The 27,954-nt window shown below is 37.2% G+C and overlaps 3 protein-coding genes and 1 long non-coding RNA gene across 14 annotated transcripts in view; 2 read left to right on the top strand and 2 right to left on the bottom strand.

Annotated features, from left to right (window-relative positions):
- Nucleotides 1-4,437, bottom strand: part of LOC139984140 (uncharacterized) — a 62,439-nt gene extending 58,002 nt beyond the window's left edge. The window contains exon 1 of the mRNA XM_071997886.1: nt 4,312-4,437. Within this exon, the coding sequence (XP_071853987.1) occupies nt 4,312-4,384 (73 nt within the window). The 5' untranslated portion in view covers nt 4,385-4,437. The remainder of the gene's footprint in view (nt 1-4,311) is intronic.
- The window catches only part of LOC139984132 (uncharacterized), a 73,149-nt gene that overhangs the window by 3,299 nt on the left and 41,896 nt on the right, over nt 1-27,954 (top strand). Inside the window, exons 1-3 of one of the 10 annotated variants that reach the window (XM_071997872.1) lie at nt 5,960-6,197; nt 7,582-9,025; nt 10,428-15,749. In XM_071997872.1, the coding sequence (XP_071853973.1) occupies nt 8,359-9,025; nt 10,428-10,513 (753 nt within the window). In that variant the 5' untranslated portion in view covers nt 5,960-6,197; nt 7,582-8,358 and the 3' untranslated portion in view covers nt 10,514-15,749. Of the gene's footprint in view, nt 1-5,957; nt 6,211-7,581; nt 9,772-10,421; nt 15,750-27,954 lie in introns of those variants that run through there. The other 9 variants (XM_071997871.1, XM_071997870.1, XM_071997869.1 and 6 more) reach the window with 9 other exon arrangements.
- On the bottom strand, nt 978-3,112 carry LOC139984143 (uncharacterized). The gene is made up of 2 exons (XR_011798952.1): nt 2,995-3,112; nt 978-2,365 (listed from the first exon to the last, which is right to left on the bottom strand). It is a non-coding gene; the product is annotated as an uncharacterized lncRNA (long non-coding RNA).
- Nucleotides 15,868-21,660, top strand: LOC139984119 (uncharacterized). Of its 2 annotated transcripts, none has more exons than XM_071997838.1 (3): nt 15,868-16,360; nt 17,524-19,725; nt 21,171-21,660. In XM_071997838.1, exons 2-3 carry the CDS (start codon nt 17,559-17,561, stop codon nt 21,248-21,250), a joined length of 2,247 nt encoding a protein of 748 aa, XP_071853939.1. In that variant the 5' UTR covers nt 15,868-16,360; nt 17,524-17,558; the 3' UTR covers nt 21,251-21,660. The 2 variants fall into 2 exon arrangements, with proteins under 2 accessions (XP_071853939.1, XP_071853938.1); XM_071997837.1 differs by having other exon boundaries at nt 15,873-16,369.

The raw sequence follows: 27,954 nt of genomic DNA, 5'->3' as shown, positions 1-27,954 counted from the left end.
TTTGTAAGCACGCTTATTTTTAGATAATGGTATAAGTCGTCAAGCCTTGCCTTTTCCATGCCTTGTTTTCTCTAGGTCAGTTTTTAGATTCTGACACACAATGACAGTTACCGTCAGAACAATGAAAAGAGCGACCGGAATCTATCAAATAGTGAAAATAAAAATTCTGCAAACAAAAGAACGTATAGATCCCATGTTCAATATTTCCCCAAGGTTTCAATGTAAATATGCATATTCAGTGCGGCATTTTTGTTCGTCTCGTTCGCGTCTGCCCACTCGTCTTTATATGCGTATATATATATATATATATATATATATATATATATATATACGCATATAAAGACGAGTGGGCAGACGCTTAGTGTCTCCCTGATATTAGGATACACCAAGAGAGTAAGTAAACCTTGGATCTCAACAGAGACATGGGTTGAGGCAGATGAAAGGGGGGAAATTAATATGAAGATTAATAGCACAAAATCGGAGAGGATCAAAGATCTTTAATTTAATATGGACAGAGGAGACAACCCCAAAAAGATGGAACAAGGGGTTAATTGTTAAAATCCCCCCAAAAAGTGGACCTCACAGATTGCAGCAACTGGAGAGACGTGACATTGCTGCCAGTTATGAGCAAGATCTTCGGAAGAGTGCTCATCAACAGATTAAAGGATGAAGTGGACAAGGTTTTGAGACAAGAACAAGCTGTTTTTCGTACAAACAGGAGTACAACAGAGCAGATTTTTACACTGCGTAACATCCTGGAGCAGTCAAATGAATGGAACTCACCTCTGTATGTGCAATTTATTGATTTTGAGAAAGCTTTCGTCTCTCTACATCGCAACAGTTTAAGTACCAGATACCAGACAAGATAATTAGAATTGTGAAGGCTTTATATGACAACGTTGAATGCGCAGTTATGGATGAAGGTGAAACAACTGAGTGCTTCCACGTAACATCTGGGGTAAAACAAGGATGTGTCATGAGCGGGTTCCTGTTTTTGTTAGCAATAGATTGGATGACGAAGAGAGTACTTGCAGGAGAAAGAAGAGGCATCAGATGGAGATTTACCACGCAGCTTGAGGATCTGGATTTTGCGGACGATATTGCCTTGTTATCGGCAAGGCATGACCACATCCAGAAAAAGACAGAGAAAGTAGAAGAGATGGCAGGAAGAATCGGTTTGAATATGAATGTAAAGAAATGTAAGCACATGAGAATGAATAACAGGGTAGATGCGCCACTGAAAATCAACAACATAGAAGTGGAAGACGTAGAGGAGTTCGTATAACTGGGGGCCGAAGTCAGTAAAGATGGAGGAGGTACAGAATACATCAAAAACAGATTAGGAAAGGAACGTGGTGCATTTAGAAACCTAGGAAGAATATGGACAAATGGTGCAATAGGCAGAAAGACAAAACTAACACTATTTAAAACGCTAGTAAGATCAGTGCTGTTATATGGAAGCGAAGCTTGGAAAGTGACAAAGAGAGAGGAGCAAAAGTTGGATGCTATTCAGTTCAAGTACATACGAAGAATACTGAAAACACCTTGGACAGAACTATGCAGCAAACATGCATAAATAGAATAAGTGTAGAGATACGGAGACGCAGATGGAATTGGATTGGTCATATTATGAGGAAGGAGACAGGGCATCATGCAAGAGTAGCAATGGAATGAGCACCAGAAGGAAGGAGGAAGGTTGGCAGACCCAAGACGACTTGGAGAAGGACAGCAACTAGAGAGAGAGACAAGAATGGCTGGAGAAGCTGGTCCGATGTGAGAAGAGCTGCAGAAGATCGACAGGGGTGGAAAGAGAGCATCTTGACCTTATGTAACAGACGTTACGGAGAAGATTAAGGGCAGACGCTTATTGTCTCCCTGATATTAGAGAAGCACGTAAACCTCTGATACAAGAAATGAAAAAGGATTTCCCCAGATATAGAATATTTATCTGAGTTTATAATCGGTGATGTAACGAAATTTCTATTTGATAACGTAACGATTAGTGAACACAAGAGTCTGTAGTTAAAGCTTAGAGGTTCAAAACCCATGTAACTCGGTACATCGATTATATAACAAGCACCTTAGATGGTAGTACTGTTATCACTGGTGGTACTAAAGGCATTACCTCCCGCATCTATGTCCTTAATAGGAAAGGAAACTTAGAAAGTCAGGATTGGATAAATATCAACACAAGCAATCTATCGGTATCGTTGTTTACTATCTCCTCACAAGTTTGCAACAGCTTGTACTCCTGATGAAATCGGTATTTATGATATTCTTGATGGTTCATATGACAAGACGAATGTTGGTGACGTCATCGTAAACTGGCCAGCAGATCTGAACGTGAGGTGTGTAACAACTGATCCTGTCAAAAAAACGCATCATTGTTGGTACTAAGAGCAGATATATTTATATATTTACTGATCAGCTGCCTAACTGTCACTCGATAACAGTACCAGATGTAATCGAAGATGTAACTGATATCACTGTATATAGAGGTAATCTCCTCGTCTGTGACTATGCTGGTATATGGCGGGCCATCAGTCTCAAATCGTGGGAGATCGACTTATACCGATTTAAATCGACATATACCAATTTCCTTCGACTTATACCAGTTTCCAGCAGCTTAAATTGACTTCTACCGATTTAAATCACATATACCAGTTTAATTCGACATATCATCGATTTAAATCGACATATGCCAATTTAAATCGATGATAAGTAAAATAAATCGGTATATGTCAATTTAAATCGAACGGTTTTATGGCTACCCGAACTAGATTAACACTGTTATTTAAAGTTACTATAATGATCGATAATTTGTATATATATATATATATATATATATATATATATATATATATATATATATATATATATATATATATATATCAAAATGGAGGTTAAGTGCGGTGAAAAGAACTTCCACATTAAAGCAAATGACTAAGGCACGTGTGACAAAGACTGCATAATATTTTATTAAATATTTCTTACTAATAACAACATTTGTAGTTTGTTCCACTTTCGTTGCAAGAGCAATCTGTACATGGGTGGCTACTGCTGAAAAAATCCTGCTGGCAACGGGCATTCTCCGGGCCAACTGGTGGATCGATGTAAAGTGAAACAATCGGAATTATTGAAAATATATTTAAGGTTGTAAATGTAAAAGCACAAGATCATTCTACTACGCAATTGAAATATATTTGTTTACGTTACTATGTAAATTCTACACTACAATGTTGTATTATAAGTTATGGCTTGAATTTTCTGGCTTGTATAATCTAATTTGAGAAGTTCCTTTACGAAGTTTTGTAATTGTATTTCAAAACAATGCTAGTGCCAAATTTTGCAGATTACTTTTTCTTCCTCGCTTAATGTTCGGATACAAATCTTACTAAATGAAATTCAAAGGAATTCTATTGACAAGTGTCACTCTGTTCTTTCCATGAAGTCTCATCGAAATATGTCAACAATTTGCTATTTATAAAGATATTCCAACAAATTCAAGATGTTACTCATTTAGCAGGATTTTCTGATAGTAGACAATGTGGAACTTTTCCAGTAAACCAACGATGACTACATACTTACAAGAGTATGAAGCCCTTGTAATATTATAAATGTAAACCAACACATTATGCTAGCCTAGCTATATATCTTTGTACTAGCCTAGCTATATATCTTCATACATTAACTTCGTACAAGCAGCGGAGCACATCATGATGACATTGAAAACCGTTTGTACTAGACATACTCTACTAAAAGCTTATACCTAATAATAGACCTAACTCATAATCAAATATGTCTCATCATTCACCATGGGGTGACTGTAACATTATCTTTTAATGTGTACTGGAAAGGGTGGGGGAGGGGGGGAGCTACACAACCTACATGGAAGTCGGCTTCAACGGTTTCTTTATAAAATTCTGGATCCACCTCACGTGACAGAGATACCCAACACTTTTTTAAAAGCAGCTGGAACTGAACAGATTTTGATAGATTTGTCGATCTTAATGTCTCATAGCCATTAACGTAGTTCGTTAGATTAACCAGCCACGGCTAAATTCAAATAATGAAGTTATGACTTTTGACGATGTGCCTCTAACGTCTGGTTTAGCAACAAATAAGTGTCTAGGCGACGAGATATGGAAAACTACATTGAATTAAATGCCTGCTCATCTACTTTTCGATCAAATGCATAGAAAATGTTTCAGTTTGTCCAGTATCTTGCTCATTTACTTTCTTTTAGGTTTTCTAGCAAGTTCACTTGACGTTGAAACAAAAACAAGAAATAATATAGTAATGATACTTTACCTTCAATACAGTAAGAGTTAGCATATCCAACCACCATGAATACTAAGAAGGCAAGTACAGGTAATGACGCCATCTTTGTATCAATTGCGGTTAATCTCTGGCTGATTTATAACCTTTTCTCTTGAGTTGGTCAACGGGCAGTGATCATCGGCTCGAAACCTTTTCCTTTATGAACAAGTAACTGTTGCTTCCTATGTGTGAAAGGTATTGACTCATTTACTTGCTAAATTATGTATAATTGATAACACATGTACGACTGAACATTGTCATTTCGAGGTTACGTGAAACATCTGTGAAATGATAGTGCCAAATCTGATATAAAAATAAGGCGGGAAACAGTTCAATTGATCACAAGTTCTCATAAAGTAAAGTAAAGAAATTGATGAATAAAAGTGATGATGATCGATTTTTTTCTTGAAAGTTGTTTCCTTTAATGCAATTAGTTAGCCTTTCAAGGTCAAACTATTCTGCGTTCGATTTAAATGAAGGGTCATAAAATTACATTGCGCTAGTTTTAACAGCAGTTGTGTGTTACGTATCACACTCATTACAGACCGATTGGCGTCGTATGTTATATCATGCATGTAAAGCCGAACATTGCAAAATTCAACGGAAACAAAGGTGAATTTTCGCAATGAAACATCTATCGTAACGGTTTTTTCCCTCAATATTTAAGTCGTATTTGATATTGATAATAAATGTTGGCTCCGCCGAATTGGGAGTTGCTTCAATTTAATGCAAGATTGACAGCAAATAAAACATCAAAAGATTTTCATATTTAAGAATCAAAATAGCACTGTCAGATAGAAGTGTAGACTGTAATTCTGCAATTTAATCCATCTATTCATCCGTTCACTCACCTCACCCACTTCGTCCACTTTATCCACTTCGCCCACTTCGTTCACTTCGTCCACTTCGTTCACTTCGTCCACTTCATCCTCATCAATCTTTTATTTCATTCATTTCATCCGTTCCATGCGTTTCATCCGTTTCAACCATTATATCCGTCTTATCATTCATCCACGACTGGTTACGCAGTGATTCACATATCACAGAGCCAGATTATAGATACTCATATTGGCAACATGTACTGTGTCAACTTTAACTTACATCTTGGAGGGGTGGGAGGGGAAGGGGAGGAACTGTTGCCGCTTCGTTACTTGGATAGCACCTGCTGAGTACAGTGATCTGCATGTTAGATGCATGGCTGTCAGCAGTACAAGCCACGCAGCTAGGGCGAATGGGGGGGGGGGAGAGAGAGAGAACATTAACATGGTGAGTTGGAGTGTTTCCCACAAGGAAACAGGCAGTGATCTGTCCTTAAATGACTGCCAACACTGCTAACACTGCAGCTAGGGCGAACGCAGATATCTCGCTGCTTACGGTATATTTCTTTTTTAAGCATTCCTTTACAGACAGCTTTGTTTGAATTAGCTTGTATCCTTGACAAACACCACGAGATTCGAATCCAACAAAAGGAACTTTTATTACCTGTTGACATTTCTCGGTTCTATATTGGTCACATATTATGTTTGTTTCATATACAAGTAGCTTTCTTCGACCACTGTGGCCTCTTCAGTAGCTGTAAGTGCTAACCATTAAAATCAAGTGTTGGATGTTGCATATCTTACAATTTGAACTTGAGATAGTTCAAGTGCGTAACTCAAATTTATCATCAACGAAACGATCCACTTGTCACCAGCTACAGAGCTATAAGGAAGTGTCGCGAGATCGTAACTTTGTGACATCCATTGGCTTTGACGTTGTCATTAAGGAGTAGAACTAACTTAGGTCTACTCTTCCTGTTTCCCTTGCAACAAATACAGAAGGTTTGACTTGTCCCAGAGTGACACTTTACGCAGTAGAAGAAGCCTACTTTGGTCAAGGTAAGGCTTCAATGTAAGTGAACAGAATAAGAAAAAAATATATATTAAAATATGAATGATAGGTCAATATTTACTTGTAGTGGTTAATGTTAAAAGGAAAACACCAAGCACATTCTTTATAATATTTCTGTTGCTTAAGAACTATCAACAGGTTAGATAGAGAGTTATTTCACCGTTGCAACAACTTCACTGTAAGAGAGACATGTCATATAAGTGAAAACACCTCTATTTCTGTGATAGCAGTACTTCTTAAAGAGATATAACTAGCTGCAACGCGATAGAATAGCGTGTTTATATATCTATCTATCCAATCACCCATCCATCTATCGATCCATTCATCCATCCATCAATCCATCCATCCATCCATCCATCCATCCATCTATCCATCAAATGAAGCGGAGACACGTAAGTCAATGAAACTCAAGCAATATAAACTAGATAAGCAGATGGTATTAAGTCAATATTGAGAGTCCCTATAGTCTAAACAGGCAACACCGATATGAAATCTTCCAATCAGGTTAACTTCTTACAGATTGCTCTTTGCAAAGCACCCTTAATATAGCGATATAATCATTTTATTCCTATGAAAGAAGAAACGATGAACTTTATCCTTTTATTAGATATTCACAAATGTCTTCGCAATCTGCTAATGGAAATATCTCTTCAATTAATTGCTGTAAAGAATTTGTGAATGTGTGATTAGTATTGTATGGAGCAGCGTTGATAATCTACTGATTAGACACCGTATTTGCTTATTATTAAGTAACGTCATTATCATGTTGGCTTTTATTTGAAGCAGAATTTGGACTAATAATTACGCAAGCAGGCATACAAAATGCTCCATCGCATGGTATTAAGCGATATAATCATTTTGTCTCATGAAAGAAGAAACCATGAACTTAATCTTTTTATTATATATGAATGTGATTAGTATTGTATGGAGAAGCGTGAATAATCTACTGATTAGACACCGTATTCGCTTATTATTAAGTAACGTCATTATCATGTTGGCTTTTATTTGAAGCAGAATTTGGACTAATAATTACGCAAGCAGGCATACAAAATGCTCCATCGCATGGTATTAAGCGATATAATCATTTTGTCTCATGAAAGAAGAAACCATGAACTTAATCTTTTTATTATATATGAATGTGATTAGTATTGTATGGAGAAGCGTGAATAATCTACTGATTAGACACCGTATTCGCTTATTACTAAGTAACGTCATTATTATGTTGGCTTTTACTTGAAGCAGAATTTGGACTAATAATTACGCAAGCATGCATAAGAAATGCTCCATCGCATGGTATACGTATTATGCACTGAGATCCCTTGGTACTTAATAAAGTGTGAATACATGTATTTCCATTCATTCCTGACCCAGCTCATATCGAGGTCTGCAAAGATGACATCCATGTTACCGTTCTTAGAAACAGATGATAGCTTACTAATATGCTCCATCTGTCTCAATGAGCTAAAGGAACCAAAGCTTCTATCATGTCTTCATCGATACTGTGGCAGTTGTCTCATGGGTCTTATCGTTGGAAATGATAACGAATTACAATGTCCGGATTGTGGAATAGTTCACGCACTACCCGCGAATGGAGTAGGGGGACTCCTTGTTGACATCAGTATGATAAACATACTTCAACTGCACAGAATAAAGAACGCTATTGATACAAGAAGGAAGTGTATGTCGAAATATAGAGAATGCTGGTGCTTTCTGCTTCAATTGTGATGATTTCATTTGTCAGAATTGCTTTGATAATCATGGAGCAACATCTAAGTCACGACATCGTACACTATCAATGAACGACTTAAAAATGGGACAGTTGAATAATGCAAATTGGGCTGCACTAACAGATATTTCCAGATGCCGTGATCATCCCGAAAATATGTTAGAACTTTGTTGCAGAACATGTCATGGTAACCATCTTATGTGTAGAGAATGTTCTTTGGTGGAGCATGCCGATCACGAGCTTTGCAATGACGTACCCTATTTGGCATCAGAAGAACGAAATCGAATCAATCTAAAGATGGATAATTTGTTGAATCACATTGAAAGGGTTCAAAAGAAGCGTGCGTTAATGACGAAATCAACAGAAAAGTTAAAACATGTCGTTGAAGACGAAAATCCCATATTCAAAACCAATTTGATCGCATGGAGGAAATTATTAAAGGCAAAATACACAATGAAGTCGATAAACTTGACAGAGGAATGGTACAAATGGAAGATGTACTTAGCCTTGGAAAAATATCAACAGATAAACTCAGTTTAAAGAAACAAGTTCAAGAATTGAATGAGGAGTATGATAGAATATGTGAAAAGGAGAAGAAGGAATTAGAAACCGCCTTTCAAGCTTTGCAAGCAGAAAATAACCAAGAACAAGGTAAACTGTTCGATCAACTTGCTAACCTCAAGATAGAATTTAAACGTATCGTGTCAGAAATCGAAATAAATGCAAGGCGTAACCAGGAAGAAATGAAAGCTATATTAGATTTTTGGGATTCGATTGATAGCAGGCTTAACAATATCCAAGCGACTGTAAGCGCACATCTTTCGATCCGAAATGATTGGGCTGACATCCACTGCATACCAATGATGTGCTCTGTGATCGACAGTTTGATGCGAGATATAGACAGGGAGATTCCTGATTTTAAGGTATTATCGCAAATCAGGATAACAAAATTTGAGAATTGTGATAGAAAGTCCCATGTTGACATCAGTGAGGTTGCTGATGACGAGGTTGATGTCGATGGGATTCACTCCAAACAATGGGGCATTAACGGTATCACTGGCAATGAAGAAGGTACCACTGTCGTCACAGGTGAGTCTTCGCAAGATCATTCACACATTACTGTTATCGATTTGAAAGGTACAACTTTGAGACAAGACGAGATTGAATCCGACTTAGCTTTCGAATGTCGTTATTGTGATTTTATGACAAAGTTCAAAGTCGTAACAGTTTGTTGGAATAATGAAATTGGACTATATGACATTCGCGATGGCACATATACAGAGATGGACTTAAAGAATAACGATAGCGTTTGGCCTTTTGGTCAAGATGTATCATGTGTAACTGTCGACGAGGCCAACAATGACATATTCATTGGTTATAAAGACAGCCGAGATATTTCCGTCTTCGATGACCAATTGAATTACAGTCATGCCCTTAGCCTTCCATCTACCGTTCGATGGCCCAGGGACATTGCGGTACACGGCAATAATCTAATCGTGTGTGATAGGGCCGGTATGGAAGCTTACGCTATCTCTATTACGGGCTCGACTTGCATGGTTATGTTCCAGTTTGCCAAACCAAACACCAAAAGATCTAATTGTTGGCCCATTGGCGTATGCACTGACCAAAATGAATTCATCTACATGTTGTGGTCAGCAGTTACTATGAGTTCATTTAAACGCCTATTAGTACAATACAGTCGCGATGGACAACGTTTACTTGCAACAAGACATGTGCATGATGACGCGTTGTGTATTTCTACGGTGAGTACCAGAAGAGGAGAAACATTATTAGTGTCTACCTGGAAAACTGGGAAAATATTTCAGTACAACTTAGTAAGTTTTCAGTCATCTTTTGGTTATGAGTAAAATAGCATAGCGTGGCAGATTGATGATTGAAGGAGTCCAAATTAATGTTTTACCGACGTACCTCTAACTTCTGTCGACTCTAAACATGTTGTTATAGTCCATCAATGTTGTAAGTGTCCATCAATGTTCTAATAGTTCATGAATGTTCTAATAGTCCATGAATGTTCTAATAGTCCATCAGTGTTATAATAGTCCATCAATGTTCTAATTGTCAATCAATGTTATGAATGTTTAAGCAGTCAAATGATCATTGTTCGCCCCTTATATCAATATTCGACGCATGCAAAACAAGTTACACTGTCATCACAATGATCAACATAGAAAATAGATGGCGTCAATTAAATATGAACCAAGAGATTCATATCCGAGTAGCACAAATATTTGTGTAAAATTAAAACAATCAGAGGTGGTAACTATATTGTGTCTGAAGTTGATAGACTAATCATTTGGGATAATGGTGCGAAGAAAAAAAGATTTGGGGCCATAAGAAAAAAAACGTAGACTAGGTGGCAATCGACGGCAGAAGAGATGTATAGTCGTTTTAATCGTCATTGTTACATTATGGTCTAAATTATCTGTTTTTGACTTGATCTACTCATTTTGTCCCTGTCATTCAGTTACAGACATAGTTCGCGGTTTCATACTGCTGACGTTGATTCTACAACGCTGGCTGTTGTTGGAGTCTATGTTTGACGTTTCTTTGGATTGAGCAAAGTCATCCGTATGACGAAACATATCAAGCCTTGGGACTTTCTACTTACTGAAGTATTGAAGAAGGATAGCTTCCCTTTTGGCTCTTGGTGCTGAGACCACGAATCGCGAAATGAGAGTGGCCAGGAGTCGGACCAACGTTCGGTTGTATTGGATTGAGGTCTGTGGCGGCAACACGCTTGCGTATAGACCATTGCTTGTTTTGAAGTGCTAATAAGACGCCATACTTCAGAACAGAAACCAACAAACTATAATTACTTTCCAAGTCCAGCTCAATTCTGATTAGTTCTCATTGATAACTTTAGTAAGCTTATTGAGTCATAATTTCTGTAATATGTAATCCTTACAATATTAACAGTACGATATCATTACAAACACTATATATAATGTAAGATAAACTTCCATACTATTTAGAACATTGTATTATATATAATATCACCGCAGAGAGTTGCTTCCAAACTTTACAATGTGTGTATGGCGGCACCTCTATGCAATAGCCAACTATTGATTATCACATGATATTTACTTACTTGGAACGCCGTCTGTCCTATATGTAGTCGAGATAGTTATTGGGGATTCCCCTATTGCTGCAATAATTGTTGAACTCCATCGTGTGAAGTCATATTCTTTTGACAATACTTGAAACAGTTCTTTACATGTTTGTGCATGTAAATATTTTGAACTCCATAGAACATATGAGAGCGAGCAAGGCATCTTAACATTTATTGATTTAAATTTGGGAAGGATGCGTCGAAGCTTACCAGTACCGGTGTAGTGTGCAATTTTCTATTGACCTAGCATACAATGGTCGTGAGCCATATATCTATTATATAGTTAATATTAAAATAAATCGATAGCTAACTGCAGACACCATTGTCTGTAAAATCGTGCAGATTCGGGTTTCTGTTTTAAATGACATGAAGATGGATTTTTACTAAGGAAATTCAATCAAATGGATCGTCTATTTCGATAAGAAATCTAAGTCTCGTATTTATTTGGAACAACTGGAAAAGTAAAATGTAATCGTCGGCTATAGTGCCATTAGTTTCACTGACTTCCATTGGTTAAATGATCTCTTTCCTACATCGCATTGCCTTTTACATCATCCACCATACGAAGTTTATACAAAGAAGACATCCTATTTAGAGTATCTCAGCCTGTTACCACATTTTGTTGTCACATTTCGTTCCCTTTTAATACAAATGGAAATATTGGAACAGATGGAAGCATCACTGATTTCATGACGATAGGTAACTCTTTACTGATTGCTTTAAAATATGGATCACAGGAATAGGATGTTATCGTTCACGAGACGGGAAAGTCTTAGTTTACCGGGTTATGATGATGATGGTCAATGGTGTATCAATGACATTGCCGGTTGCCATTACAGGTAAAACAACAAGTCATACGTCATATATCATCTCCGTCGATTTGAATGCAGAATTGTTAACAAATACGACGTTGAAAATTTCCGACTCGACTGATGGAAGCGCCTGATGTTACTGTGGTTCTTTGTCAGACTACAGAGTTGCTACAGTAAGGTGTCATCATGAAATTGGAATTTTCAATATTTTAGACAGCAGCTACAAGGAAAAGAGTATACATGACATTGTGCCAGGTCACACATCTGATATGTCATTGTCTTGCGTTGCTGCAGACGCCCTCAGTGGTCTTATTATTGTTGGAATGGAGAACAGCAGAATAGTATACGTATTTGACGATAACTTGGAATATCGTTTCCAAATGACATTACCTCAGGAGATCAGTTGGCCCAAAGTGATGAAAGTGTATGGAAAATTTCTTCTGATTTGTGATCAAGTTGTCAAGAAGGCATTTTTGGTCTCAGTGAACTTTGATGAGAAAGTATGTGAGCGGGTTCTTACGTTTACAAAGCCCGATGATAGTTGGTGGCCACGAGGGGTTACCACAGACGTTAGCGGGCATATCTATATATTATATTCATCACTTCCCTCTGTTGAAAAATGTCATGTAGTTAAATATAGCCAAAGCGGGGAGCAACTTCTTGCAGAAGAAGTAAACGATCATGTAAAACACATTACGACAGTTTCTACAGAGGATTGGGAGAAATTAGTTCTAACATCTGCTTTCACAAGAAGTCTTTTGAACATATTTTAACATTATTTGTATGAAGTGACTGTAAGGTGTTCATAAAAATGGAATAGCTAATGTTACATCGCAAAATCGTGGCTACACAACACTTAACGCAACGTTTGTTACGAAACTGTCGTCAGGGAAAAATAAGTTTGCAAGAACAACTTAGCAATTTTTGTCATCACTTTCGCAGAACAGGTTTCCCAGTGATTTATGAGCCGTTGCTTAAACTAGATCTTTTGCAAATCCGCCCTTTAATAAGACTGCTGCTCATTTCTCGTCACTGCCCACTTCTTCACCTCTCAAGGTTATTAGTCTGGAACGTCAGCCTGTGTGTTACGTAATCAATTTGCCAAGACTAGCAAAGGAATTCAGTTGGAAAAGTCACTAGTACAGCTCAAATTTCCTGCGATCTACAGCGAGGGTCTATTAAAATGTCGTTCATAGAATTTAAATATTCATATTATGGGTAGGGTTTATTGCGATCCTAACGGAAAATCTCTTCGAGAAAAACAACGTTCAAAGTTATAAAGTTTTCGACTTTTATTCCACCATTTGAGGTTATATTTGAATAGATAAGTAGATAAGCAGTCATGTATGTCTTTATGGCAGCGTGGGATCAATGAGGTTGATCAAATAATAGAAATGGACGCAAAAAGCTGCTTTAATAGAAAAGGAAAATTAGAAAGGCAGGATCGGATAACATCAGCAGAGAGACACGACACGGTACTGTTGCTCTGTATCTCGTGACAAAAGAGCAACAGTTTGCAATCCTAATGAAATCGGTTTTTACGACATTCGTGACGTCATCAATATTGATGACGTCATCAGAAACTGGCCAGCAGATCTGGATGTACAGTGTGTGACAATTGCTCCGTTCAAAAATGCATTGTTTTTGGCACTTAGAGCAGATAAATTTATATATATGTAACGTGATACAAAGTGGACGGACGGACGGATGGATGGATGGATAGATGGATGATATTTTTTAACTTTGAGTCCTGTCTCGCTCTTGTATGTATGTATATAGATAAATTAATTAAAATATTTTAATTATAATATTTTAATTAAAATATTTAATTAATTTAAATATGTATGTATATATATATATATATATATATATATATATATATCAACGAACGTAACATACACTGAAAGTATCAATTTAGATATATCTTTACTCGTAAAACGTAATATTATTAAGCAATATAAATTTGATTACATTTTGAACAGAGCGATACGTACGTATATTGGGCCAAATATGTATGTACAGGTTTGAATTGATGTGATTAGACACACTGTATACGAATGACTATACTTTCATGTATATAACATTTATAGTGTGACATTTCGTTGGCTAAAGAACAGATCCCAGTAAGCGAATACACGGGAGGCGAGAACGAGGGGGGGGGGGGGAGTGGGTCAATGGAATGGAATGGGCCTTTCGAGTTTTATTTAGAGATATGGATTACTAAGACTACCAGGGTAATGAACACAGGGATATGTCAATGGATAGAAGGAACAACTAGGCAAAGACGAGATAGTTTTCTTCAAGGAATAGAGGCCATAGAGGGGTTGCTGACCTCTCCCTGGGAAGCTGTCCCATCAGATCTAGCCCTAGAGGGGTTGCTGACCCCTCACTGGGAGGCTGCCTCATCAGATCTGGCCGCAGAGGGGTTGCTGACCCCTCGTATCTGGCTGTAGAGTGGTAGTTCTAAACGAACAATGGGCTATTAGTTAATTTTGAATTGTCTTTTTTGAGGTTGAGAGGAGGGTGGTAGCACCTGTACATCTGCCTCGATCTACGATCTATATCAGGAATCCTGGGCCCGGAGGCGTGGTCTTCTTCTTTCCCGACTGAATGTACAAGATCCTAGACTGACGATGGTGGGGGAGAGGATGAATGGGGATGAGATGACCTCTGCCACCCTTTGCGCACGTCACTGTATATTTTCCGATTATTTTTTTAAACGATTAACAAGGACAATGAATATGTATTGCGCAGGACGTAAATTTACATGAAAAGAAAAACATCTAAATTTTGTGATTAAAAGAATCGAAGAAATATATTATATGTTTTATCATATATCTTTATCATTCATATTTTGCATCGAACGGAAGGGCAAAGTAGTGGGGCGTAATGAGGATGGTGGGCTTAAGGAGGATGGTAGGCGTAAGAAGGATGGTGTGCGTAAAGCAAATCTCATCCATTCAGTTACGAATTCATACAACAAACTTCTCTGATTTATACATCTTATTTTATCTTTTGTTTCGTAATAAACAAAAACCGTTTTCGGTTGAGTACTGAAATTATTGCTTTTTTTAAGAGACAAATCGTATTTCAAGCCTTAAACCTGATTCAGGAATCAACAGTATTAATTAATAAAGCGAGTGAGAATTGGGAGATTGTTTCTAGGTAAATAAACATATTATAGATAGCAGGTGCAGGCGGGAGCGGGTGCAGGTGGGGCGCGGTGCTGTTCTGGTGGGGTGCCAGTGAGAGTAATGTTGCTGGCGGGAGTGGGAGTTGTGGTACGATTGGGAAAGGTCCAGTGAGATGGTGGAACACTTTTGAATATGGGTGTAGTGGGTAACTCATAGACTTGTCGGCAGGGATGGAGTTGGGCGGCGTTAGAGCAACTAATGGACTGGGATTGGTAGTAAGAGAAGTCATAAACGAGGTAGTAGCAACAACCTACTGACAAGCAGGACGACTAACTCAGAGACATGGTGGTTAAAATGCTCGTGGCGTATTTCGATTTAGTAACAACAACAGTGTTTTGTGAATAATTTCTGTCTTTATATACGGTATAACAAGGACAAAAATGAGATTTTGGATTAACTTCCTCTCCTTGTTTTCGATTCTCTTTGTTTGCATATGCTTTTTATACTCTTTTTGAACTTGTATTTGATATTTGAAACACAACAGCAACATAAAATTACTTGGTCACATGAACAACATAGAACTTTGATATAAAGTTGTGTGTCCTGCCAAAATCATGCTATATATAGTATATATACAAGTCAGGGGGAAGTCTCGAGGAACCAGGCCTCGCCCGCCCACCTCCCCTTAATAAAAAAAAAACGTGCACATGATGGTATGACTATACTATTTCCAAATTCTCCAACCTTGCAATTATATCACATGAAAACAAAATTACCGGAAGGGGAGGAAATAGACCCAAAATTCGTAATTTTGTAGATCTGAGTTTATTCGTTAAATTCGTGACTTACTTTCAGATAGGTTATAATAAAAATGATTACTAATAACATTATGATTTTAGTAGCTTTCAAGTGGTATGGTTTCCTATCAACACTTCGTCTTTCCTCACTCGCACCCTTCATAAAAAAGAAATGGTATTGACAGATAAAATAATCCGGACATAATCGCATTGCGTTTCGTTAATGACAACTTTCTACTCAAATGGCTTCCTCCCTTCTAGGTGAGCACACTTCACTAAATTTGTACATAGCGCCACATACTATCTTGCACCAGAGTACTTTGTGCGCTTCCTGTTACACGCTACTGTACAGTGTGTGTAGTTTGGTAATACACGTTGTATATAATACCGGTAAGTTCCAGTTTTGGTGTGGATTACAAACCAACGTTAAGAGGATTTTGAGCCCATTTTGCATTTCCAAACCAATGAAAGATTAGTGAATGATATGGATATGACAGCTTCATCAGAATTGACGTCACACCTCTGAGGTACCTCTGGACTGCTACGTTATGGTATGATAGGTAAGGTTCAATAATATAGCGTTACCTCTAACCATACAGTCAATAGTGTTGAGACCGGTTTCAAGACATACCTCGGATATTGAACTGCCAAACTGTATATTGCTTATATTGTAATCGTTTTCCAAGTAATAGGTTAATTACAGAATACCCTCTTGAATGACAAAGAGTCACTATTGTAAACAATATACTGTCGTTCTTAACAAGCCCGGTGTGTGTGTGTGAGTTGCTGGGTATTCTGCAATTACCCCACGTACATAACGCAAACCAAGGCTTCAGTACAACAACTGTGTGAGATTATACACAAATACAATACAACCGATACGGTACAAAGGTTAAATACACCCCACTCATTATAGTGGAATATGCCGGTTGGGTACGAGAGGGACTTGTTCCCTCAGTTATAGGCCATTCGAGGGTTTTAATTTGCAGTAAAAATTTGGAGCAGTTGTTGTTGCTGTACTGAACATTGTTCTGAATATTCATGTAGTAGCAGGGTGGTAATTTCTAACGGAATTCTTGTACATATATTGTATCCATGGGGGTGTCTGTGTTGAGGGGGGGGGGGAGGTGTGGATTGGGTGTTGTGGATGTAATGTGTTTGTACCCATGTCCCTTAATAGCGTTTCATAGACCGCTATCATTGACCGCCCCAGCATTTTCAGATTTTTATTATTCTTTCGTAAATTTTCAACCACAAAATACACTTCAAAAGTAAAAGTTGATGTGCTAGTTCACAGACATTTATGAACTAGCATTAAGGACTATGTGTCGATCAATTCATAGTAACATTTCAAAATAAAACAACTATTTAACGCTTGCTAAGAGATTCCAAGGAAATATAACCCACATATTTCCTACCCATATACAGACTCTATATTGTCATAAAATAACAGTAACTTCATACAGTTGGCTATATTTGTTCACTCGATTTTGTCAAACATATGGCCAGTTGCATCCCAGAAAACCAGTAAACTCTGCTCCAATATGTTTCAGAATATTGTATTGAATTATTAACACACATACAATAGCAGCATGTCCCATCAAGGCGTAGAAGCATAGAAATCATACCTGGTGGATAAATGATATTAAAAAAGATTGATTTGATCTTTGATTCTCACTTTTTAGGTTTGTCTTTCTCTTGTTACCTATAACAGATCTGTCAGACAAATACACATCGTTAACAAGGACCATGGCTACCTCGACCTCTCTAAATGAATTGAAAGAGAACTTCTTCCTGTGTTCTGTTTGCTTGGATCAGTTGAACGAACCGAAAATGTTACCTTGTCTTCACCGATACTGTAGTCTCTGTTTGAAGAAAGTCATCCAAGCAAGCAATGATGGAACAATCGAATGTCCAATGTGTACACAAGTCTGCCAAGTACCCAAGGGAGGAGTGGATGGATTCAAGACTGACTTTCACATGAAGAGTGTTATTGAGTTCTTAAACTTGCAAAAGTCTGTCAATAACGGAGATTTAAAGGAATGTATTAGCTGTTCAAAGAAAAATAAGGTGTTTGCATATTGCTTTAAGTGTGGGGACTTTTTATGCGAGCAATGTTACAAGTTTCACAAGGACAGTAGAATGCTTAAAGATCATCAACCACACATACTGAAATTAGCAAACGCAGAAGCAATGAACCTCACTTTAGAAGAATTATCAGCCTTTACGGAAGACCCAAGGTGCCATATTCATGTGAAACAACAAGCACAGTTGTGTTGTAGCACATGTAGAAATGTACCGGTTTGTGTACCGTGTACCTACAGCAAACACAAAGGGCATGACCTACATGAAGTCAATGAACTAGCAAGTCATGAAAGAATGTTACTTGAATCGAAACTGACTGAAATAAACATACTGAAAAGTAGACTATACGAGTTACCTGGAAAGGTTGAAGTAATTATAGGAAAGCTATCTGAAAATAACGCGGAAAAGACGGAAACTTTGAAAATCCAACAAAAACAACTATTGTACAAGCTCAAAGACGATAAGAAAGAAGTCACTACTGAAAGGGAAAATGGCTTGATGGATATAAACAACAGAAGGGATGATGAAAAACTACAAATAAGTGTCAGGGAGGAAAAAGAGTTGAGTGAAGTGAAACAGAAATATGAAGAAATCACAAAACAAACAGAAAGAAAGTATGATCAAGAGTCTGTAGATTTTAATGCGAAATGCGATAAACGAGAGGAAAGAGTTAATGGAAAGCTCAAAATTTTGGATGACAATGTAAAGGAATTGTCATTAGATATAGACATTCGTACAAAGCAACAGAAGGATGAGCTTCAAAAAATATCAAATCATTGTAAGCAGATTATTGAACGTTACGAGAACTTTACAACCATCACTTCATCTATTCTTGCATCTAAAGACGAGTGGGCAGACGCTCAGTGTATCCCTGATATTAGAGAAGCATGTGAACCTCTGATACAAGAAATGAAAAAGGAATTCCCAGATATAGAATCCTTATCTGATTTTATAATCGGTGACATAACGAAATGTCTATTTGAAAACGTAACGATCAGTGAACACGAAGAGTCTGTAGTTAAAGTTGAGGGGTTCACAAAGGATGCAACTTGGTACATGGATGATATAACAAGTACCTTGGATGGTAAAATTGTCATCACGGGTGCTAGTAATGACATTCCCCACATCACTGTCCTTGATAAGAGCGGACATTTAGAAACTCAGCATCGGATAAAATTAACAGAAGATGAGTGCCTGTACTGTTGTTTTCTATCTCCACACAAACTTGCAACAGCTTGTACTCCTTGTGAAATCGGTATTTATGATATTCGTGAAGGTTCATTTGTCACGAAGAATGTTGGTGACGTCATTGGAAACTGGCCAGCAAATCTTGGATTGGAGTGTGTAACGACTGATCCTGTCAACAAACACATCATTGTTGGTACTAAGAGCAGAAATATCTATGTTTTTACTGATCAGCTGAAGTACTGTCATTCCATTAAACTACCAGATGTAATTAAAGTTGTGACTGATATCACTGTACATAGAGGTAATCTCCTTGTGTGTGACTATGATGGTGAGACAGCCTATGCAGTCTCCATGGAGGGATCAGAGAGTAATCTGATGTATGAATTTTCCAAACCAGATCTTGATGAATGTGACTGGTGTCCTTATGGGGTCTGCACAGACAAGAACGAGTTCATATACATGTTATGGGGAGACAAAGACTTCGATGAGAGTAATATCCTGGTACAGTACAGTCAAGATGGCGGTCAGCTTTTAACAACAAGACCAGTGGATGAGGATGCTTCATGTTTGACGATATTTGGTGCAGACGGGGAGGAGAAAGTACTGATAGCCACTGCTGATACGGGAAAAGTCTACACCTATGGTCTGTTATTGAAATAATATTATACAATATGTTGCTAGTACTGCTGGATTGAGTATGATATACATTCCACAAAATATCGAAAGGACATATTAAGGCTAAAATTATTAGAATGTTAGCAGACTACTTTGACATCATAATGAATCTTTTCCTCTAACAGTTCTCAGTTGGACAATTAACGATATGTTTGATTTGAAACATAGTTTGGTACATTTATTCTTTGTAAACCTATAGCTGATATGCCAGTTTACCGTGAATTTTTCTAATACTAAAGACAGCGGCGGTCATCACATGGAAACGTACATTGTGAGAATTTCTACCAAGTTATTTGCATGTTATTTTGTGTATTTAGGAAAAAGAGGAAAATGTGAGATATTGGATAAATTTGCAAATTTAATATTAAATAACCGGTTTTATATATTAATGTTTACGGGATTACGTGAGTTTGCAACAGATGGAAGCAGAAAAACGGAAGTTAAATCTACACTAGAACCCAACCAAGTCACTGTACTGTCCGCGCCGACCGGATTTCTTCGAAAGTTCTAGCCACCGATGATCAGGCTCAGCTAGGGCCCCTCCCACCCCCTTATCAGAGCGGAAGCCTCTTTCAATCTCGTGAATTCAATTTACTCTAGAGAAGCTTTAATTTGAAGTTTTCGGTGGAGATGAATCACCACTTTGTGTCATAAGATCTGTTGTTTAGTTCTCATCAGTACATATAAATATATTACTATGTATTAGCACATTGCCCAACGTCAATCGCGAATGAAGCCTTGAAATTTCCTTGTAACCCCCGCCTATGTTGGTACAAAATATGGTATCATACTGTAGAACATACGGTTACAGTTTCGATGTAAGTAGATTTCAGTTGAGGTTGGATTAAGTTGTATGGCTTTCTTGCCCTGGCCCTGTCTGGAGCTACATTTGTTTTCAAAGGTACCGTACAACAATAAGTCGGATTTCCTCAGATTAATCCATGAGATGTTGCTGCAACCGAAACTGTGTTTTCTCCTTAAAAACGGGTTGGTTATACATGTTGGGTCGGTGTGCGGCTGAATATAGGTGTTACAATTTTCTTGTATTGTTCTCTCTTTTACTTATGGGAGCGCTCTACTAGACAAGCCCTCTGGTTTTTGGAGTGCTTCCTTTCACAATTTTCCCTGCAGTTGATATGGCTTGCCACTTAGTTAACTTCTCTGTATTAATATTGTGAATGAATGAATGCATTTCTATTGGCCGGAAATATTTCAAGACGTATCACATTACTGTAGAATATGTAAAGTATGTCAGAAAAATTAATAAAGGTATACAAATTCGAAATACCCATTATTACCTATGCCAATAATCGGCCCACCTTTCCAACGTATAGGTATAGAAATAGTTGGCCCAATGATAAGGACTAGGAAAAGGAATATGTACCTGCTCACCATTGTGAATTATTCCACCAGGTATCCTGAGGCTATCCCCTTGCCTTGCACCAGAGCAGAAACAATTGTGGATGCCCAGATACAGGTTTTCGTTAAGATAGGTTTACCCATGGAAATTGTTCATGATCAACGGAAAAACCTTATGTCAAAGGTTATGAAATCGATTTGCAGTACCTCAGCAAGGCATCAACAAAGAAATGGTACAACAGAACGTTTTCATGGTACTCTCAAAAAGATGATGAGGTCCCTGACGGAGGATCAAATTGGGATGAGTGTTTACCTTTTTTTGGTTCGCTTAAAGGGAAGTCGGATATGCTACCGCAGGATATGCTCCCTTTGAATTTCTATATGGTAGACAAATTAGAGTTCCACTGAGCATTCTTAAAGACACGTGGGTATCATCTGATAGTGATCCCAATGACGTGGTAACACACTTGCTGAGTATGTGCAAACGCATCCCGAAACTATTGCAAGATGGTAGTGAGAACACAAGGAAAAGCCAAAAGAAAATGTTTTTTTTTTTTTACAAGAATGCCACTCCCAGGGTATTGGTATTTCTTCCAGAGGGTCCTTCAAAGTTTGACAACAAGTGGCAAGGACCGTAAGTTGTGAAAAGATGGATAAATCGGGACAATTTTGAAATTGAGTTGCCTGAAAATTGTCTAAGAGGGCTGTACATGTTTACTTGTGAAAGATTTGTTTCAACAGAGAGCAAGATATTCAAATCTCTTAGTGTTTATATCTAACTGGTGTGGTACATGAAATCAGTAGTGACACTTCAGGCATGGGGGACAGTGACAAAACAGATGAAGATGAAGAAGTAGGATGTTTAGATTATGACGTATTATCTGATGGGTGTCAGTTTCAGAATTCTCACACCACCAAGCCCTGAAATGGCTGCAGAAAACTAAATATCCAATCAATAGGCTGTTGAGATGGTCATTGGCTTTACAACAGCCCAGTTTTGATGTGCAGTACAGAAGGGGGTGTTCAAATGATACTGCTGATGGGCTCAGCAGAATCTAGAGATACTGTTTGTCAGGTCTTTGAAGAGCACTAAGTCAGACTTTTTGTACCAATTTGAAAGACATTGTAAGTTATTGCAGATTAACTTATATATCTATATAGGCTATATATCTTTTGAGTGTATTGCATATAACTTCAAATATTGTGTATATCTTGTGTACGTTGTCTATATCTTTGAATGTATTGTAAGATATTAAAGTTCAGATGCTAGAGTTGTTTTATGCGTGGATTAATTCTCACTATTGTAAAATGTGTATGTAAACGGAGGTACAGGGTGTGGTTGTTATTTTGTTACATAGGGATCTTAGTGATTACGTTAAAGATTTTAATTAAAGGAAAAGCTAGAGATGAGGAGAAGAGGGTAGAAGGGTTGAAGGCAGTTGGGCTGTGGCTTTTGTGAGGTGAGAAGAAGAAGCACGAACGGAGAAAAGGAAAGGGAGAAGCTTAGGGTGTTTTAGGATAGAGATGACAGTGTTGTGTACAAGAATATAGTGGACGTTGGAAAAGAAAGCTGGATATTATCGGTTGAGGTTTTGAGGAAGATGAAGTAATAAACAAACAGACGCATGACATAACTCACTGTGTGCTTAATTTATTACCCCGAACTACGTAACATCAATCTATAGCTGTTATACTAGTTAACCGTTAGTTTATGAACTAAAACTATAAACAGCGGCGGTCATAACGTGCATACATATATTGTGGGAATTTATACCAAATGATTTCATTACCATGATTGCATGTTATTTTGTGTAATTTAGAAGAAGAGGAAAGTGCGAGATATTGGATAAATTGCCATTTTAATATTAAATAAGCGGTTTTTATATTTTATATGGTATTAATTTACCAACTAATATTAATGTTTGGTATAGCAGGAGGACGAGAGTCACTTTGCTGTCCCTCGCTGATGGGATTACTTCGTAGTCACCGCGGTTCAGGCTCAGAGTATCTCTTTCGAGATCCGGCTTAAGGAATCACAAATGATTTCGAGTTGGTTAGCATCATGTTTGGTCCATAGAGTAAGGCAAATATGTCACCAAACAGAACTTTTATTGTTCGTGACAAGTGACAAAACGCGTACAGTGGATTTACGACCTTCTTTACCGGTTTCGAACCTCTGGACATACAATCAGCGTTCATAGCCTAGGGGATAGGGTGTCCGCAAATACAGCGAGAGGCCCGGGTTTGAATCCCGGTGGAGGCTTGAAGGTTTGTTCACTGTTCTGGAATTTCCAACTTACTACAACTTAAATTAATATTAAACATATATCTATATATATATATATATATATATATATATATATATATATATATATATATATATATATATATATCTATATATATATATATATATATATATATATATCTATATCTATCTATATATATATATATATACATACATATATATATATATATATATATATACATATATATACACACATATATATATATATATATATATATATATATATATATATATATATATATATATGTATCATATTAATGGTTATATATATATATATATATATATATATATATATATATATATATAATATACTACAATCAAATTGTGGGAACTATGGTAAACGTCATTCCCCGGACCATGTTTGCGACCGACTGCAGTGACATGATTAGCAACGTTTCGAAAAATAAACCCCCAAAGCGGCATTTTGATTTATAGTTACAACTGTACAGTGTAGTTGGATGGGAGTGCAGTACCCACAGGAGCTGCATGACTTTTAACACGTTCTTCTTCACCTTTGGATCTTGGGATCTTGAAACTCAAAAATACATGTCAGAAGATGAATTACACATACATTTCTATGTAATGTAGGCCTATCTCAGTGTCAGCGTGTATGTCCAGTAGCAAACATATATATATGAGAGAGAGAGAGAAATTCAATTCTTGTCAGAAGCAGGAAGTTAATTTCTGTGTAAATTTCAGGGACGGAGGCGCAGTCCTTTCATATAGTTATATTGCAGGTATACGGGAGCTTAAGGAATGGAATACAATTTCACTGGAATGTATTTCTTAGCCCCTGAGGGGATCCATGGGGCGAAGCTCACGGAAGTTGTAATTGTACCCAAATATAGGAAATTTCGACGTGACGGAGAGCCATTTTGTTTTACCGCAGTCGACTAGGTTGGGGGGGGGGTGCAGCCGACTTCGGAGGGATGGGGTTGGGAGGGATCATGGGGTGTAAATATCCTCCAAGCGCCGCTTTGGCGCCGCCACACAATGGAAGTTATATATCCATGTGTATTGCGTTTGCGAAAGAAATATTTCCATCGCCGGTAGCCAAAGTCCAACTGTTGTTTGTAATAGTAAATATTAGTTCCAAGTTTGTGGGCATCTGAGGTTCTTGTGCGTATGGTTAAGATTATCATGGTCACAGTAAGCTAATACTGGAGGTGATTATGATTTCAACAAGGAATTATAGTAACTTCATTTATGTTAGTTCTACTCTAGACCCAAAGTTCGTATTTTGTAGATCTAAGTTTATTCGTTAAATAATCAACAGATCGTGATTTACATTCAGAGAGGTAATAATCAAAACGAGAACTGATAACATTATAACTTTAGAAGCTATCAAATCGTATGGTTTCCTATTAGCAGTTTCGCCATTCCTCACTCGCACCCTTCCTCATCAAGAAATGGTATTAACAGACAAGTAATCCGGATATATTTCCATTGCGTTTCATTGATGACTACTTTTCTACTCAAATGGCTTCCTCCCTTCTACAGGTGAGCAAAGTTAACTAAATGTGTACATAGCGCCACATACTATATTGCACTTAAGTAATTCGTGTGCTTTCTGTTACACGTTACTGTACATTGTGCGTAGTTTGATAATACACGTTGTATATAATACATTTTGCGTAATCATGAAGGGGGGTGTTGTTCACAATTCTATTATAAGAAGGTTTAATGTCAATTACTGTGCGTTAACTTGAAAAGAATAAGTTTAGCTTCGCAAATGGAAATTAAGGACAATTTTTTTTTATTATTATTATTAATATTTTGAATAAATACAACTAAATTAAGGGTTAACATAAATCATATGCAATCTAGTACCTTTAGTAATCGTGGATGGCGGATATTTCGTTATTTTACCTCAGTTTTCTTTTACGTACACGTGACAATGATATCATACCAATTTAAATATAAACAATTTAAAATATTGATTGGAAATCAAAAGCATTGGGTAATCAAAAAAGTTTTAAAAAGGCTATCCTTTCACTGTATTACGTCATTTCTGCTACTGCTTTTTGCCACTACACTCAAAAAAATGAAGTGTTAAATTTGAATCGTAAAGTGTTGAATTTAACACCCCACCCTGTTTGGATTAGGGACAACACCCACCGGGTTAAATTAACACTTCAGAAGTGTAACATAATATAACACTTTGCGAGTGTTGCCTTAACAACACCCATACAAGTGTCAAAATAACACTTCCTGGTGTTGAAGGTACACTACAGGGAGTAAAATTAACACAATAAAGTGTTCATTTGTTAAAACTTCTGGGTGTCAACATGACACTTCAGGAAGTAAAATTAACACCATAAAGTGTTCATTTGTTAGCACTTCTGGGTGTCAAAATTGCACTTCAGGGAGTATAATTAACACTCTAGTGCACATTTTTTGGCCTTCTGGGTGTCAAAGTTCTGCTTCAGTGAGTAGAATTACCACCATATGGTGTTCATTTGTCATCTGTGTCAAGATGATACTTAATGGACTCTCAACACACAATAGTGCTCTCTCGTTTATACTTCTGGATGTATATTTAACTGCTGGTTTGTAAAGTTTTACATGTTTATTATGTAACGCAAATACAATACTGTTATGTAAAATTTGCCAGAAAAGTTTACATCGCACCCGTTTAGTAAATATTTTATACAGGTTTTAGGTTAATTATTACCTAGTAATTAGGTAAACAATATGGATGCATGTTTGAATCGCTCACAGCAGAAAGTTACATTTAAGAGAGAGCAAAAAGCAATGACAACACAAACAATTCAGAATGTGGGATTTTCTACTCTACTACCTTCCTATTCCAGAGGTCCATTTATTATATCCCATTAAATGTAAAACGAACAATTTAGGCTATAAAAGTATTGTCTTGTGGAATTAAGTCAACTTAAAAGTGCCAACATTTTCAAATGCTACAGTGCAGTTACTTGGTCTTTATTTTTTTGCACATGCCTTTTGTTTCTAGATTAAAGACAAAGAAACAACTCTTCCCAAAGTCAATTTCAAATAAGCAACAACTTTAGAAAAATTCTGATCCATGGGATGAGAAAACATGGAGTGCTGTGTATGATGACTGCTACACTACAGTGACTATGTCTTTGTTGTTGGCAAATGCCTTTTGGTATTCCAGATTAAACGCAAGAAACAACTCTTCCCAAAGTCAATTTCAAATAAGCAACAACTTTAGATATATGCTGATCCGTGGGATGAGAAAACGTGGAGTACTGTCTATGATGACTGCTACACTGCAGGTACTTTGTCTTTGTTGTTGGCTCGTGCCTTTGGTATTCCAAATTAAACACAAAGAAAAAACTCTTCCCAAAGAAAATTCCAAATAAGCAACAACTTTACATACATTCTGATCCGTAAGATGAGGAAACATGGAGTTCTGTCTATGACAACTGCTAAACTGCAGTAACTTTGTCTTTTTTGTCGGCACGGTGAGCATAAAAATCTCGAATCTGGTTGCGTTTCACACCACCAGGCAACTTGTAGACAACTTTTTGGAAAAATTCCCAGGCACCGAGACTTGCAATTTGGTATAATTCAGATTTAACAGGTAGAATAATTTGAAGCAAACATCAATGGCTTCATAAATGTCCTCTGGGGTAGGGCATGTCTCTGGATGATCACAAATGACTGCTTGGGGTGTATTTTGCTTCCTCCAAGAAGTTACACATATTGCTGAGGTCTTTCTGAAATCTTTTGCAAATAGAATTCCAAGTTGATGCTTCCTAAGTAACAACAAAGAAAAGAAAAGAAAATTCCCATCATAATGAAGTTGTGTTAAAACCTTCTTGGAGCATAAGCAGTTTTTTACATGTACCCCTCACAAAACATGAACATTCCTAAAAAAAATGCCCACAATTTAATCAGTTGTGATTCTAACTTCTTCAAGTACGTTTGAATCTAGAAAGCCAGATGGCCTATAGTGATTACTTGTCAAAACAGGAACTTGCATTAAACTTTCATCAGACAAGGAAGGCAACTTTTATAACCAATGCATCATGTTAACAATGCTTAAAGCAATGCTCACTCCCACTGTATGCAATTGTGTAGATTGATATGAATTATAACAGCTAGATCACTTCCATAAGATAGCTAAATTATAGTTGGGCCTAGGTCTAAAAGTATCACCAATCCACATCAGCTTCGGCCTACTTGCTACAACTTACAAGCTAAAATGGCAATTAGTGGTAATTATATATTGCATTACATGAATATATGTTTATCCCTTATTGAACATAGTACCAGCGTGCTCTATAGGCCCATGCCCGATGCTATTTAAAATGCATTGTCTTGAAATAGCCTAAGTATACCCTACTACTACTAGTACTAGGCCTAGTAGGCCTAGTAGTACTACTTAAAAAAGTGACTCGCAGGGTATATGAAGTTACGGTTAACGCACAAAAAGGAATAGAATGCACTAGATTACAATAAAGGCCTAGACCAAAGTCCTCCGTCCGTCCGAAGGCAATTCCGTTTAATGTTTACTTGTATGTAGGCTACACTGATTCGTTGACAATT

The sequence above is a fragment of the Apostichopus japonicus genome, chromosome 17, assembly GCF_037975245.1.
Source record: "Apostichopus japonicus isolate 1M-3 chromosome 17, ASM3797524v1, whole genome shotgun sequence".
Lineage (NCBI taxonomy): Eukaryota > Metazoa > Echinodermata > Holothuroidea > Aspidochirotida > Stichopodidae > Apostichopus > Apostichopus japonicus.
Note: the sequence above shows the minus strand (reverse complement) of the source record. Positions and strands in the feature narration are given on the sequence as shown.